This window comes from Sitophilus oryzae, unplaced genomic scaffold (genome assembly GCF_002938485.1).
Source record: "Sitophilus oryzae breed Bouriz unplaced genomic scaffold, Soryzae_2.0 scaffold_1620_pilon_pilon, whole genome shotgun sequence".
Taxonomy (NCBI): domain Eukaryota; kingdom Metazoa; phylum Arthropoda; class Insecta; order Coleoptera; family Curculionidae; genus Sitophilus; species Sitophilus oryzae.
In genome coordinates, this window is record NW_022146304.1 from 2129049 (window position 1) to 2146735 (window position 17687).

The 17687-nt window shown below is 34.9% G+C and overlaps 1 protein-coding gene across 1 annotated transcript in view; it reads right to left on the minus strand.

Annotated features, from left to right (window-relative positions):
• Positions 1–900: 900 nt before the first annotated feature.
• The window catches only part of LOC115880189, a 40538-nt gene continuing 23751 nt past the window's right edge, over positions 901–17687 (minus strand). The window contains exons 5-7 of the mRNA XM_030897326.1: positions 4053–4283; positions 1805–2091; positions 901–1123 (exon numbers count right to left, since the gene is read on the minus strand). Coding sequence (XP_030753186.1) covers positions 901–1123; positions 1805–2091; positions 4053–4283 — 741 coding nt within the window. The remainder of the gene's footprint in view (positions 1124–1804; positions 2092–4052; positions 4284–17687) is intronic.

Sequence of the window (17687 nt, forward strand, 5' to 3'; positions counted from 1 at the left end):
TGATCAGGGGCAAATTACTGATTCTCTTACAAATAACCTCACCAGATTACCCTTAACTTGAATAAAGGTACGAAAACTGACCAAGTAAATAAAAAAAACCATCAGAAATAAGCAATAATAAACCGCCGAAGAACCTTGTGGACAATATTTAAATGAATATTTATTGATTTCAAGTTATGATACCTTACCTTTAAGTGTAACAGATTAACACCCAGGAAGCATTTGACGACTAATAAAAATTAGTAGATCTCATCCATGAATCTCCAATTCTATCGAAACTTATTAAAATAATAAGGAAAATTGTAGAAAAACGAGAATAATATAACATTTGCCCATACTACAATATCTGGCCACATGGCACACTGAAATATCAAATCAAATTTTGATATGGTACTTTTGGTCACTAATAATTATTACTAATATTTCTTAATAATTTAGAAATATTTCACTCCATTTGGAGGGGAATAAACGAACTGACAATCTCGTCACCACCAGGAAGGGAAAAGGACAATGGTCGACTCCAACCAAATGACCCTCAAAAGATTTTGAGAATCCTGAGATGACATCAGAAAACGGAATTTAGCGGCGTTGCCTTACTGACCAAATAAAGAGGTATTTTGTGGAAAAATATTAGAAAGGTAAAATGAAAAGAAACTATCAACATTGCGTAGCGCTCACCTGCTGCTGTTAAATAAACATAAAAAATATAAAGACATATTTATAATTAGTTAAGAGGAAATTACAAGAAACAACTAATGATTTAATAATAGTAATAAAAATAGATAAATCTAAGAAAAGGTATCATGAAACACATGCTACAAAAAAAACACATTTAAAAAAACATAAATATTAGATTTAAACATAAAATAAAATATAATAATTATTTAATTAAAAATAAAACTAAATTACTCTTTTGATATATTTATGACGAGCTGCAATAATTTCAATGGTTAATATTGCAATACTTAGGCATATTCCGCTTCCAAAAACAGCAAACGCAAAGTAGCATTCCTTTAATCCAACACTTACAAAAATGTTTCCTCTGCCCAGGCATTTCGGCTGCTTTACAAAACAGTTTTTATATTCTCTGTTGTGGATTCCCGTTTCCGATAGTCTTCTGAAACTACAATAATAATACATTAATTTTTGATAAACCACTAGATATATGTGATACAGTCCAATTCAAATATAACGAACCCTCAAAGTGCAGCAGAAAGTGTTGTTATATCCGAGGGACAGTTATAAGCAAGGTTTTTATTTATGTACACAGGTGTTAACAACGGCACCGGTGTTGATCGCGACACCGGTGTTCAACGTAACACCGGTGTTCATCGTAAGTAAGGCGTCCTTTAGACATTTTTTCTCCAGAACATTTATCTCCTTTAAATCCTAGAGTTGAGTTAGGCATCATTTTAAAAAATTATCCTGTTTCATCGCCATTAAGTGCAATATCATCGATATTGCACTCTTTGTGGTTTTGTTTTTGAGCTGGCCAAACTACAGCAAGCCACTGACTAACCACATTCATCGTTACATTGGCAGATTTGCCATGATATTTTTCATTTTTCTAAATAAATGATAAGTTCAATATCCTGATCATGGTTATGATACAAATTATTTTATAGTCACTGGTCCTTGATACGTACAAAGTTTAAATTTAATTTGGTGTCTCGGTAGCTGGGTGAAAATGACGTTTAAAGTTCCAGTTACATAGATAAATATCTAGATAGATGATCCAGGTGATGCTGACGATGAATACAGGTGAAACTAACAAAAGCGTGTTAAAATTATCTGTGAAACGTACCTTACGAGAAAGAAATCAACGTATGGAGACTCCTTATGACAAAATAAATGTGGCATATCGGATTTGTAGATAGAATCTACCACTCTTAATGAACATGTTTGATCGTTAGTAAAACTTTTTTTTATTAGGTAGTTCGATACAGTTCGTTCAATATGAAAGGCAAAATACGAATCCCTAACCAGCTGCATCCCGTCTTCCGGTTTTAGAAAGTTATCACCTTTTGATGTTTTGATTTTCTTCTCGTAGATGGTTTTACGCCAATATTCATTACTGCGATCATTAGGACCCTAAAAGTTATATTATAAGCTTTATTATACAGGGTGGCGCCTCTCATACGCCGCGGAGGTTCCAAGGAGAACGACAGTTTGTATTGAAATTAAATTTTGTGAGCATATGTAGATTAATTCAGAGCCCTTTTTAAAAATATAGAGAGTTCTACAGAGCGTCTCCAAAAAAAGTTACACATCAAAGTTGTGTTTTTTGTAATGGAACACCCTATATATTAAATTATTTTTGGATTCTAGAAGAAAAATAAAGGTGAGTTTTATTAGGGAACTATATGACTAAAATGTAAGATTTTTGACTTATTTATCATTTTCTAAAAATGAAGCACAATTTTTAAATTTCAATAAAAGCTACCTAAATTAGAATTAACCCGGTATAGCCTAGTATGTAGTTAAAATAACTATTGTACTTAAAATCAAATTAAAACCCAAAAGTTATACAGGGTGAGGCAAAATTAATGTTGAACACCTGGTTACTTTTAAAAGCAAGTTACTCCTTTAAAATTTAAATGGAACCTAGTATATTATTCCTATATTCAAAGGGGGAATTCATGTCCCTTCAAAATGTAATAAGGTTGCCTACCCCTCGAACAAAGATTTAGCTAGATATTTTTATTTTTATGCTATGTTATTTAGTGTGAGTAGATCTTTATTATTTGATAAAATCTAGGGAGGGTGACACTGTGATATGTCTGATGTCACTTCAACATAGCTAGTCTAATTAGTTCAGCTTTAGCAACTAGTTATCATTTTGTGTCAGTTAAAATAAAAAAAATCTCAGAGATTTTCCGAAAATGGGAACTTACCCTACATCAGAGAGAATTGACATGATTCTATTAGTTGGCGAATACAGTGTGCATTCACCAATTAATGGAATACTTAAATGCTCTTGATTTTCTCTAGCCTGTGCTTTTTTATAGGGATATGTTAAAGATAGTGTTTACAAAACTCGACCAACTATTCTCCACAACATGAAAGAAATGATTTCATGATTTTTGATGACTTTAAAAAGCCACATTTAAAGTCCAAACTCCACGTATGCCTTTTAACATGAAACGATCTTTTGAAAAGAAAATCATTTTATGAAGTAAACAGGAAAGGAAGCATTTTGAGCATTTGATTTAAGTTGGCCAACTTTTTTTTACATAATTAAGATATTTGTGATAATTAAAATACTATAGTTTAAACGTGTATCTTTTTATTACAGTATTTTACCCTACGTTCTTTAATTTTTGTTAAATGAACACAGCCACCCCCCTAGATTTTAAAGATACTGACGCAAAATCATAAAAATGAAAATATCTAGGAAAATCTTTGTTTGAGGGGTAGGAAACCATTTTCGCAAAATGTGAAATAGTCAAAATCCTTAATTTTTTTCCCTAGAATCTCCGAAAATCAATTAATATATAGGGTGTTCCATTACAAAATACACAATTTTGATGTGTAACTTTTTTTTGGAGCACCCTGTATAACTATATATATTTTTATAAAATGCTTTCAATTAACCTAAATATGCTCCCAAAATTTTATTTCTATATAAACTACCGTTCGCCTTGGAGCCTCCGTGTCGTATGAGAGGCGCCACCTTGTATACAAAAGTAACAAGAATTAAAATTAAAGATGTATCAATAACTTTGTTAAACTTTTACTAATTATCTCGATTTGTTATCAAAGATCTAGCCCGCAGTGTGAAATATTTTGTGAATTTGTTTCTACATATTTTTTTACGTAGGACAGTTACATCGGAACAAATAAAATTCAATATTAACAATAATATTAGAAAGTTATTTTAACTAGGTTTTAACTAAGTGGATCGATATGTATAATAGTTTAGTAATACAATATAGATTTTTTCCCGGAATTCGATTTTTTATAATTAAATTTGTATACTTTTAGACTATTCATTGTAAAAAGCGGTCAAGATTGTGTATGGTATTAAGAATAAAAGCTACAAATAACATTACCGTAAAATAATATTTATTATAAGATTTCGACTCCACACCGAGATCCAGTTTAGCATTGTAAAGCGTCTCCAATGTTTTGATGCTGTTTGTGTTGGATTGTAAGAGTAGAACGATTCTTGCTGAGAATGCTGTATAGATAAACGTCATAGAAATTAAAATTGTAAATATTACTAGTTTTCCAGAAACACTTCTTGGTTCGTGGTGAAAATCCATCTGGCAAATAAATGCTATCTAAAATAGAACAAAGTTATATAGAAAGTTGTATTTGTTTAAAAGTGGTAGATATTTTTTATAGGTATTGAAACATACACTGGTATGTTTGAAATAGAGTTTTGATTTCGAGTATTAAGTTAGACTAAATAAATCAATAAATTTCTTAGAAAATGTTTATTTTTTTAACAGGCCCGGGTGTTTCAAAAAACATGTGTCTTCTCTCTTGGGGAGATTCCTTACGTAAAAATAAGATTTACTTTTTAGTAAAATTCTGTAGGCCGCTTAATGTCAATTAAAAGCTGTATCTTGATATTTTTCGATTTCCTTGATGTACTGATCGAATAAACGCAGTTCTCAGCATTATCAGCAATTGAATTTTACCAGCAAACAGGTTTGTACAAACCGCATTCTTCTATTTTGATATTAGTAGAAATTATACGATGTCTCTTTATTAAAAGGAGATATCGTATAATTTTAACAAAATGACACCCTATATATTCGTGAAATGTTTGCTCTGTGCCATCTCTTCACTTAATTTTCTGATTCAATTGACACAAAGTTAGAAACCATTTTTACCACTTTGTTGTCGTACGAACAAACTGCAAGAATTTTACTATCCTCTAACACTAAGCTACCATAACCTACTTTTTAGCGAGGCTTCTAATTTTACTGAAATTAGTTTTACCAATCATCGTATAAAATTAAGGTTATAGGACGGAATATGGAATTACTTAAAACACTAATTATAACCAGATAGGCAAGTAAAATAAATCTAAGGTGCGACAGGTTTAAGGTGCCTATGAACAATTTTTACACTGATTAATCCTCCTTGCTTTTCAAATAAATAAATAAATAAATAAATAGTCGTTTATTTTAGCCCACTTACAGGAAATTAGAAACAATAGGTAAAATATCTTAAAATAGTACAAATAAGATTAAAATATAATTCATAATTACAATAGGTATTAAATACTAAACTAAAATACAAAAAAAAATATAAAAATTAATTAACTAAACACAGACTAAACGGGATGGTCAGCAATATCACAGAATGTTCTGAGAATAGTGGGGAGAGTGTCATGAAATACATCTACTGCAGTGGAAATTCGATTAAGATTCTTACAAATTCTGTAAATCGGACTCTGCAGCAATGTTAGATCTCGCAAAAGCAAGAAAAAAAGCAGGATGCTGTCTAGCGCCAAAACGAGGTACAAGAAATGGCAGTCGCTCAAGCAGAGATGGAGAATCAATTTTAAAATTTGCCAGCTTGTACAGAAAATGACTCGACTGCAAGTCACGACGTGTACTTAAGGGCAATTCACCAAATCTATCCAAAATATGCGCATGATTTACACCCCGTTGAGGACAGATTCCGTCTTCTCTAAACATGGCGTATTTTAGAAATCGCCGTTGAACAGACTCAACAGATTGCACATGACAATTATAAACAGGGGACCAGATAATAATTGAGCCATAATCAAGCTTCGACCTTACATAAGAGAAATACAGTATTTTGATAGTTGATAAATTGAAAAAATGCTTACTGTTACGTAATACAAAGCCGAGTGTTGTAGGGGCGTGAACCACCATTTGATCGATGCGATGAATAAAGGAGAATCTTTCGTCGAAAATAACTCCTAGGTCTTTTATGACCGAGAGTCTGTTCAATGTTTGTTTATAGTGTAATTGAATTGAACTGGGCTTTTAGTTCGAGAGTAAGAAACAACATTACATTTAGAGATGTTAAGATTCAATCTGTTGGTCAAACACCACTTACTAAGCAAGTCAACGCTTTCCTGGAGAGACACACAATCTCTGACAGTATCTATACGGCTAAATAATTTAAGATCATCGGAATATGGAAGTCTATGACAGTAGGGCATTGAAATAAGGTCGTTAATAAATATATTGAAAAGAAGCGGTCCCAAATTAGAACCTTGTGGAACGCCTGACGTAGGTGTAAAAAGATCAGATTTTAACCCTTCAAGCTCGACATACTGACTGCGACCGAGAAAATAAGATTTTAACAAAGATAAAAGTTCGATCGAGAATCCAAATTAGTTAGACAACTTATGGAGTAGTATATGGTGGTCAATCTGGTCAAATGCCTTGCTAAAATCAGTGTAGATGACATCCACTTGACTTCTTATATTAATGGCATCACAGACATAGGAGGAAAAAGAACAGAGATTAGTTATACAAGATCTTTGAGAGTAAAGCTATGTTGATAAATAGAAAGCTTGCTCAGTCGTGGATAAGGTATTTCACTGGAAAGAACTAATTAACAATAATAACTCGAAAATATAAATATTGGGCGCCAGGCATGTACAGAGAAAGAAAACACTGTTGTTTATGACTTAAAACTAGTGTGACTATATTCATTCATGATGTATCCTGATGGTAAATAGCATTGTACAATTTTAATAATTATTATAGTGGTTAAATACTATTACAAGGCGTAATGTAATGAAACCTGAGATCTAAATCATATTGTAACTACTAAATCGACATAAATGTTCTTAATAATCTAACCACTAAATATAGTCTGTACGATATTATTTAAAATGTACGTTATTAAGTTAAGACTGAAAATCAACTGAAAATCAGAACCTAAATCTACACTTAGCTGTTCTTGAGGCAATCCTGTTTCAAAGAGTAGCAGCGTGAGGTGGTCTCGCATCTCTGCACTCGGCCATCCAATACAACAAAAGGGGTCAGAATGAGGACACCATGAATTGATACAGCCGTAACTACTAACTGGCTTATAGATGGGAACGAAGCAGCATGGGGCTCAAGCTACATCCACGCTGGGGCACTTTATATGTAAGATAAATCACTCCTACTGGGGACACTCGTCCACGGGACATCCGTCCATAAGATAATGGTACAAGGGAACACTACCCGTACCTTGGATAATGCCTGTACCTTGGAAATAGTCCGTACTTTGGACCATAACCTTGGACACAGTCCGTCCATAAGACAACGGTACAGGGGAACACTACCCGTACCTTGGATACTACTAGGACCTTGGATAATGCCCGTACCTTGTAAATAGTCCTTACCTTGAACCCTCGAATTACTTCCGAGGGCTCAATAATAAACAAAGAAACTGTCCTTTCTTCCATGTAACATTCTGGAGGACAAAAGAAAAGGGACGCCAACGTGCCAGCAAAATACAAATACAAGTTAAGTTGGGACATCCAAAACTCTACCCTGTTGGTTTAAAATAGCAGCTGATTCAAATTATACAGCAAGATTTAAATAATCACCATTTCTAAAAGCCGGGATACAACAGAGCGGCAAAACAAAGTGAGGTTAAGCACGGAGAGAGTTGCCAGAAGCGATGTTGACAGCGCCTCCTCAGAGCGATAACAGGGTTGTGTCAAACGATAACAGGGTTGGCGACTAGGGAACGTAAAAATTACGCCAAGCGTGCCAAATAAATTATCAGGCCTGAACGATACGGAATCCGATGACGATACGCCAGACATCATATATATCATATATAAAAAAGACATGTAACGAACTAAAAACATTACAATAGTATAAGAGATGGGTCATCTTTTTTAAAAACAGGACATACCTTGTCAACCTTCCAGATCTCAGGAAAAACACCATGTTTTAATAATAGATTCAAAATATGGCCGAGGGGAGCACATAGGACAGTAGAACAGTCCTTTACAAAAAAGCTGGGAATGCCATCGGAGCCAGATGTGGCTTTTATTCTTTAACATTTTACATGCTGAAATGACGTCCTCAGAGGTAATTGAGGGAATACCGATTGATCCATACTGGTGTAAAGTAATTATAAGTAAGTGATTCGTACTTTTCGTAAATAAACATTGTGTTTTTATATAAACACTTGTTATTCATTATAATTACAATTAAATACAAGTTTTCTTATGCCTTTACTTTTGTTTTTCATATTCTTAGTATCTTCCGGCTCTTTTTTATATGGTGACTCTGAAAATCGTTGGCCTTTTCGAATTTGGTTTCTTCACGTGGCAATTGGCATGATGCTTATTTCTGGTAATTTAATACGAGCTGTCATGATCAGAAGAGAGGTGATTAATACGTGTAGTCTTGATCATCTGCTGATGATGCTAACATGGTTAGCGAAACGCGCGTCCAGTGTAAAAGTAAAAGTGTTTTGGTGCATTGTGGTGATTTAGTATTTTATTTTGCTGTGTGACACCAAAGGTTCCAACCCCCAACTGTAATAAGTTGTAAAGGTGTTATCTCTATTTAAGAAATCATGCAAATTTTCTAAAATGCTACATTCATCTTTCTCAAAATTGCGGTTGCATATTGGAGTTACCAAGTTTGAAATTACCGATGGTTTGAATGAAGATATTAATCCAAAAACATAGTAATATACATAACTACCTTAATACTTAATATTAAGCCTAAATTAACACTAAAATTATATCTCTTAACCTAACATAGTAGCATACTATAATATGTTCTCCAAGATCAAGATTCTAATCTAACTCAATCCTGAGCTTATGACTAAATGTATGTGATAGTTGTTCTCATTCTTTAGGGTATTCGGTAAAAAGTTATAAGTCTGGTGAGCTCGTTATATGGGGTTGTTTATTGTTATATTATATTGTTGCGAGCCGGTGTGGACTCGATCTAACCTCACAATATGGCCCGCCCTCGGATGACCTTAACATCGCATAGACACCGCAATGATTCATTCGTTCGAGAAGAATCGAGACCCACTAGAATGGACTAGTACATACGAGAACATTCGAAAACCTTCTCTATGCGCCTAACGATCGGACTATTCTAGATTTCTTTTGCTGTAGGTATAAAAGCTGACGCGCTAAAATTCAAAATAAATTCTTAGTTATAAATCGTTTGTAAATAGTTCTATAAGTCTTTTATCGTTATTGTTTTTGTTAATTAGTGTTAAATAAATAGTGTTTAAATAAATTGGGACTTTCTATCCACACGGAACCGACGAAAAACGTAACAATTGGTGTCAAGTGTGGCGTGTGTGATAGACAAGAAAACTAAAAAGACTGACCATGGCTCTAAAAAAATTGTTGAAAGACTTGAAAGTGTCCGAACTGAAATGCATATTGGAAGAGAGAGAGTGCGAGACAGATGGAAGGAAAAACATTTTGCAAGCTAGACTGAGAGACGTTTTGGTGGAGGAAGGTGAGCATCCTGACACATTTTGCTTTGAGTTGGAAGGTGACCTTGACTCGTGCCTACAAAAATTAGAAAATAAAATGACAGAGAATTCTCAAAAATTAGACGACAACTTGAACAATTTGAATAGTAAAATAATTGACTTGGAAGTTAATTTAGAAGATAAAATCAGTGATAAAATGACGGAAAATTCCCAAAAATTAGAAGATAAAATTAATATTTTAGAAGATAAGATTGCAGAAAATTCCAAAGACACAGGCCAGCTTTAATAGTAAAATACTTAATTTAGAAGAAAAGTTAACAGAAATCCAGGAATCTTCCAGGGAATTAGAAGAAAAGATTATAGAAAATTCTACAGAACTACAAGACAAAATAACACAAATTGAGGACGATGTAAATAAAAAAATCGAAATTTTGAAAGAACAAATAGCAAAGGCAAATTCACCAAAATGTCAAGAAACATCGGAGGGCCCGACACTCGTCGAAAATAAGTATATCTCAAAGTCAGTTATTAAGCCCCCACAGTTTGACGGAAAAACCGCTTAGGCCAATTATTTTTGCCAGTTTGAGGCCGCTGCGAGAGCGAACGGATGGACAATCGCTGAAAAGACTACCGCTTTGACTGTCGCACTGCGAGGAGATGCGACTGATATCCTGCAGACACTGTCACCATCGGAACAGGGAGATTACCGGCAATTGGTACGACATTTAGAAATGAGGTACGGCCAAGCTCATTTGGAACATGTCTATCATTCCCAGCTAAAAATCGCATTCAAAAAGCAAATGAATCTCTGCATGAGTTTGAAGCCGATGTAGCCCGTCTCGTTCGCCTTGCGTACCCTGCTACGCCCGAGAATGTTATGGAGCGGTTGGCAGTACAGGCATTCTCCGACGGCTTACGTGACAACGAGACAAGACAAGCACTTCTCCTAGCCCACCCAACGCACTTGGTGGATGCTTTAGCACGTGCCCTAGAATTTGAGGCCGCGAAACAAAGTTCTCGGTCTTTAAGAAGAGTACGGGCCATCGACGAATGTTCCGACGAATCCGTGGAAGGGATTGTTCGGAAGGTAATGGACCAGTACATGGGCAAGAAGAGACCGATTCGTTGCTGGAACTGCGGACAGGTAGGACACGTGCGAAGCCGTTGTAAGGAGAAGAACGAAGAACCGGCTTCGTCGAGGTCGGAAAACTACTAAGGGTCGAAATGAAGGGGCACACGTCGACCTGTATCCAACATGCCCCAACGAAAACTGCTCAAGTCGCCTCGCTAGAACACAAATTCAACAGCATTTTTGTGGATGGTTTTGTTGATGGAGAGTTCCGGACCATGCTGTTGGATACAGGTGCGACGAAAACTATCATCAGACCGGACATTCTTAAAACATCGAAGAAGGTTAAACAACACAATGGCGACTACGTACAGCTACAGGAAGCTCCGCTCTCATCCATGGAGAGGTAGATCTTAATTTTGTTATCGGAAGCACCTGTTTTAATCATCGAGTGTTAGTAGCAGACATCGAAGATGAACTTATTCTCGGAATGGACATCATGACCACTAGAGGTTTTGAGCTAAACCTCAAACAAGGAATTTTGAAAATAAATGAAGAAGAAGTGGTTCTGCATCGAAAATGTGAGGAGACGCTTCGCGTGGTCGTAGCAGAAGATGTTTCGATCCCTGAGCGCTGTAAGATATTTTTGGATGGTTGCCTAGAAGGTAAAATGAATAATGGGAGTATTATTCTGTTGGAGCCAAGGAACCATGACAGCGAAATAGGACGAGGGATCGCTGTTGGAAAAGCCCTGCTACGAGCGAAGAAAACTGTACCGGTGAGAGTAATGAACACGAATTATTATTCTGTATCCTTGAAGAAGGGAACCCTCTTAGGGTACTGTTGTTCGGTCTCCTCAGTCGTTCGAAGCGTGGAAGTCCACACACTACGTCAAAGGATGGACGACATTCATCAGAGAGTCCGCCTAAATATTCAAAGTGCTAGTGACCGAATGAAGGAACACTACGACATTCAAGCTGAGCATGGAGGATACCAACCAGGGAAGTTGGTGTGGCTATATAACCCGCAGAGACGTCGTGGGTTATCTCCGAAGCTACAATCCTCGTGGGAAGGGCCATACGAAGTCATGGATAGAATTAATGACGTCGTATACCGTATCAGAAAATTGCCAAAAGGAAAACCGAGGGTAGTCCATTTCAACCGTTTGAGCCCCTACCAAGGCGAAATAGAAGATCGTGCTGGGACCGTGAGAACCTGCAGCTTTGATCCCCCTGATTCGGAGATGTCCTTTGACGATTTCATGGCCCGATACAACAGCAGTGAGAAGGCTCGCTATGGTGTAACCAAAGAAGATCAACGAGACCTCTTTTCCGTGCCTCCTGATTATTCGCTCGCTCATTGTGTGGCCCGAGGTTTGCGGATGTCCAGAGGAATCGCTGCGACGTTCAATGAGAAGTTTGGGCGTGTCAGAGAACTACGCCGACAGGATCCAGAGGTTGGAAGCGTCTTGAGGCTAACCGACAATGCACATGGTCAAGCAAGACACATCTTCTACCTAGTCACTAAGGAATGGTCGCCGAGTAAGCCGACTTATCTCAATCTATGGAACACCCTGATTGAACTCAGAGAAGCCTTGCTAAACAACATCATTACACGATTAGCCATACCGAAGCTGGCGTGTGGACTCGATGGTTTGAGTTGGCGTACAATCCGGAACATGATTGAAGTCTTGTTCAGATTTACGGGAATCGAGATCCTTGTTTGCTGCTACAACCCAAAGCTGAGATCGGGAGAGAAAACTGTAGACTGCTATTTCTTCCAGACTTCGCAATGTACCAGGGGCCAGCTTTGCAAATACCTTCATTCACCGTGTACATCTCGGGACGAGCATGTACCTAAGAAGGGGGCAGTGTTGCGGACCGGTGTGGACTCGACTTAACCTAACAATATGGCCCGCCCTCGGATGACCTTAACATCGCATAGACACCGCAATGATTCATTCGTTCGAGAAGAATCGAGACCCACTAGAATGGACTAGTACATACGAGAATATTCGAAAACCTTCTCTATGCGCCTAACGATCTATGGACTATTCTAGATTTCTTTTGCTGTAGGTATAAAAAAGCCGGCGGCAGTGGCCTAGAGAGGGCAGTTATAAATATACCAGTGCAGTTGACGCGCTAAAATTCAAAATAAATTCTTAGTTATAAATCGTTTGTAAATAGTTCTATAAGTCTTTTATCGTTATTGTTTTTGTTAATTAGTGTTAAATAAATAGTGTTTAAATAAATTGGGACTTTCTATCCACACGGAACCGACGAAAAACGTAACAATATATTAATCCTTTATTTGTTCTGGCCCCCACAACACATATATCGTCTCGTGAGGTAGTAGGGTAACTGTGAATATTTCCTCTTAACTGCACGTGTATATTTGTTTTTTGCTATTTATTTCTTATTTTATAAATAAATTTACACTGTTCAAATTTTAATAACCTATTTAGTTCACATATTTTTAATTCATTATTAAACAATCATAGTGCTGGTTAGTCTACTATTGCAAAAAAGTATTTTTAAAATTTTATTTTGTAACATCTGCATTTTATTGAATCGAACAGCTCCACAAGTACCCCACACCACAATTAGATACCTAAATCTCGACAAGAAGAAAGCATTGTAAACATTGTGTTTACATCGGTCAGTCAAGTATCTTCTGAACTGGTGCAAAGCACTGGTCATAGGCACTAATTTTTGTGATATTTAAGTAATATGTTCTTCCCAATTTAGATTATGATCAATTATTAGCCCTAAATATTTTATACTAGTGACACTCTCAATTACTTCACCATTAATACTAATACTCGGTAAATTTATGATTTTGTTCTTTTGTTTAGAAATTATATATTTAGTTTTTTCAATATTAATTTTCAATCTATTATGGGTTAGCCACTTCCTGTATCGTTCGAGTTCCAACCTAACAAAGCTCTCTAAGTCGGACATACAAGAGTACCGTATCATCAGCGTATGCATAATATCTAGCAGTAAGACCAGAACACTTCAAACTAAGTACACAAAAAGAGTACAAAAGTGGCCCCAGGACCGAACCCTGTGGTACTCCATATCCGTTCAACTCTATTCCACTCTTTACCGAGTTCATCTCAACATATTGGTATCTCTCCGACAGATAAGACTTAAGGATATTATAAATTTTATTTCTCTGTTCCATATTATACAGCTTACCCAACAACACATTGACGTTAACTGTGTCAAACACCTTTCTCAAGTCTACAAACACAGCTATTACAATCCTGTAACCATCCAGCCCCTTTGATGTGTTATCCACCAAATCAACAACCGCACTGAGAGTATTACTATTCTTTTGAAATCTATATTGATATTGATCTATGCTGATATATTTATTTATACATGAAAGCATCCGTTTCTTAATCAACTGTTCAAATACGCTAATGACACTTATTGAAGACTAATTCTTAAGAATTTAAATCCAAATTCCCGACATGCTTCCCATAACTCTAAAGTTACATCCATGGTTGTGAGTCAACCAGACTTACTAAACTTATAAAAATCCGTTTTATTGAAAAATGTACATTTTTAAAAATATTACTAAACCTAATGTTAAAAACTATCTAAATGTCATGTTGCTCCTCAAAAGGCTCCAAAACATCTAATATATCATTAAACTCTTGGTATTCAGGATTGGGGGTGCTTTTATCTGCATTTGACAATGGGTTATATGCGGCGAGCGTTCCTCCTGGAGGGAATTGATACATTGAGCAACATTTGTTAAACCTTCTTACACCAGCGCGGATGGTGAGGATTACAATTAATATCTCATCCTTAAAACGGTTTCTGTGTGGCAATTTCACAATGTTTATTTGGCTAAATGATCTTTCGATTTCCTCGTTTGACCAAGGAAGAACAAGACATGTTATTGCAAAATTAGCCAGTTCTTGGAACGGATTCTCGTTTAAAGCATCCTTGTACTGCAGAACTTCAGCCCAAAGTGGAACAGTCTTGTCAGTATTAGTCTATTCAACAAAATTAATTTTTAATCTCGATCGAGTTATCTTTTCCTCGTCAACATTAAGTTGGTTATTCTTACGCACTTCATTTTTTCCTCAAATGCAAATCCAAGATTAGGTTTAGGATGAAGATAATTTTTGACATTTATTGTCAGAAAGTTTTCCTTGCATCCGGAAATGACTATTCGCATAGGTAGACCCTGAATAAGCATAGTTAAGCTTTTTAAGAGTTTTGCTGGGTCATTTTCATTTATTTGAAAAACCTTATTGACCTGCAAAAAGTGAAATGAAATACATATACAGGGTGTCCCAGGCCGAGCGTGCATTAGAAGATTCTAGAGAGCTGCAATATCTAGATCGGAGATTTTTTACAGAACATTGTTTCACAACGAGATCTATCGATTAAAAATATTTTCAATATGGCAGCACTTCCGGAAATACCGGAAGTCAATAGCAACTTTCTTATTTTAAATGGGTGTCCCCATTTTTTATTACATACTTAAATTCTCTGTAAAATTTTAGGAATTTTGATATTAAACACTCAATACTTAACATCAACCGGTTTTGAGAAAAAAAAATATGTAAAATTTTTGAAAAAAAAACACTGCCTGTCAAAAATATGTGTAAACGTCAAATTCAGACAGTGAACAGAACTTAAAAACGATTTATTTTAGGTATAGGAACATGTATACTCAAAAAGTAACGAATTGGAAAACCTTTTCACTAGTGAAAGTAAAAAAGTGGGTTTCCATTTGAAAAAAAAGTATTTATGGTAATTTTTTAATCGCCCAGTTCCATGACAGCTACCGCCATTATTATATGACATTTGAACAATTTAATTTTTGAAATAGATAGCCATATGTCTTCTCTTTATGTCACAATGGCTGTGGCAGAGACAACTTCGAGACGCGCAAGTCAACGTAAAAATTATGTCCATATGTTCTTACCTTGTCTACCACCATTAAAGGTGTACACAGATAGCACTGTACACGTACATTTGGCTTAATTTTACCGGGAATTTCAAATCTAGCTTTGAAATTTTAGGATCTAAAATATATATTTTTTCGATTTCATCTATACCTATCTTAACGTTATTTTAGTTAGTAAACTAAATTAACATTAAATTAGGTCGATGAATTCGGTATGATTTTCGAATCAAACAAGATAAATAAACAAATATACCTTTATTAATGAAAAAATGCCAAAATATATAATTTTATAAAAAGTACTTGAAGTATGGCGCAGCCTACCTTCAGTAGCTAGTCTACTGAACCAAATTTCATGCATCAAAAATTTGCAAGACATAATAACTCATTTAAAAAAAGTGCAAGATCACTACATAAATAATTTAAGTTACTCGGTTTATTACTCTGAGCATTGCTAAGATGTACCTTGTAAATTAAAGAATTAGTTAACATTTCAAAATACTATTTCAGATAACAAAAATATAAATACTGATGAGCTACATTAAAAAAGATTGTTAATACGTAATAATGCAAAAATTACACTAGTTTACACGGTTTATTTGCTTTCCTCAAAATGTGCATTTTTTTATTTTAATGCGCTGAGTTAAGGAAACATATTTAAAAAAATCTATCACGTCCAGTTTATTTATATTAATTGTTAAAAATAAACGAAAAAAAGATAAAATATAAAAAGAAAAAATTAAAAATGACTGATTTTACTATTCTTTTTATAATTTTGCTGGTTTGTTTCTCTTAAAATGGACCAAGAGTAGTCTCCTAACATGCTTTCATACCAAAAACCTGTCAGAATATACGAATGTATGAATGTACAATACGATATTTCCGGAATGTGGTATACTGAGCACTTGATACAAAACATATAGATAGTAAAAAAAAGTTAAGCCAGTTACCAACATTCGGCATAGTTTTCGACATTGTTCAACATCAATATTGTACAATACACATAATTGGTAATAGTTGGTCACACACGATGTAGCAAATGTCCATGTGTCCAACATTGGAAGGTGTTTGCCACATCATGTGAGACCGGCATTATTCTCATACTCTAAAAATGTGACCTGATAGATTTTTTTCTATATGAAAAAATGAGATGACGCAGGTTCACCAAAAAAAAATATTTTCATTCTATAAAAATGTGATGTGACAGATTTTTTTTGAATACAGATTTTTAGTAGTAGGAGGTTGCAAAATAAAACACTAAATCATATGGCCGCGCGTTTCTATGTTGGCTTCATCAGCAGACGATTAAAATGAAAGAAGTCTTAATCATGAAAGTTTTGATTATCTGCTGATGATGCTAACATGGTTTGCGAAACTTTTTACTTTTATACATTATATTATACCAAAACTTTTTTACTTTTGCACTGGACGCGGCAAAAGTAAAAATGTTTTGGTATATTGTAATGATTTAGTGTTTTATTTTGCTGTTGTAACACTTTGAATAAGAAGACTAAGGAAGGAGCATAATGCTATCCATGTATTCATGCATGGTGGGCGGAAAAGCCACCATAAAAGCTCTCTAGGGTGGGGATCCTTGACAGATTCATTTGACACATTTGAATTTGATTTGAAATTTTGTGGATTTGTCAGTCTTTACGGAGCTTATTTTATGTTATTTATTATTTATTCTACTACTGATAGTTGTATAAAGGTAGTAAATCTAGATGGAAATTGTGGCAGAACTTAAATTAACAGTGACACTATCGCGATTTATCGAAAAGACTCTAAAATAGTTGGTTGTGTAGCGTGCGGTAGATCTCGGCAAAAATTGAGTGAAATAATGGAACAACTTTTCGCTAGTAAGTGACTATATAATATACATACGTGTAGTAAACCGATCATTTATGAAATTCACTTAAATTAACTAAATTATATATTTTTCTTGCATTTTAGCTTTTATTTATTACTTGTCAAAGATTAGATGTCAAAGAATTTAGATACGTTAATTTGACTTACCTGCTTCAGTAGCGTATCGGATGTTTGTGTTAATAAATACTTATTATAACTTATCTATTTTTATTAGAATTATATATTTTTATAACAATTTTAATAACTACCAACATTTATTCACAACGTAAAATAAAACAACAAATTATTGAGTCTACCCCACGTCTACCCTACATCATAGTTTTACATTTTTTAAATAAAATTAGAACGACACTGATAAACCGGAATTTAAGTCGGCCATATTTGAGGCCCATCGCGGTGTACCTAAGATTTG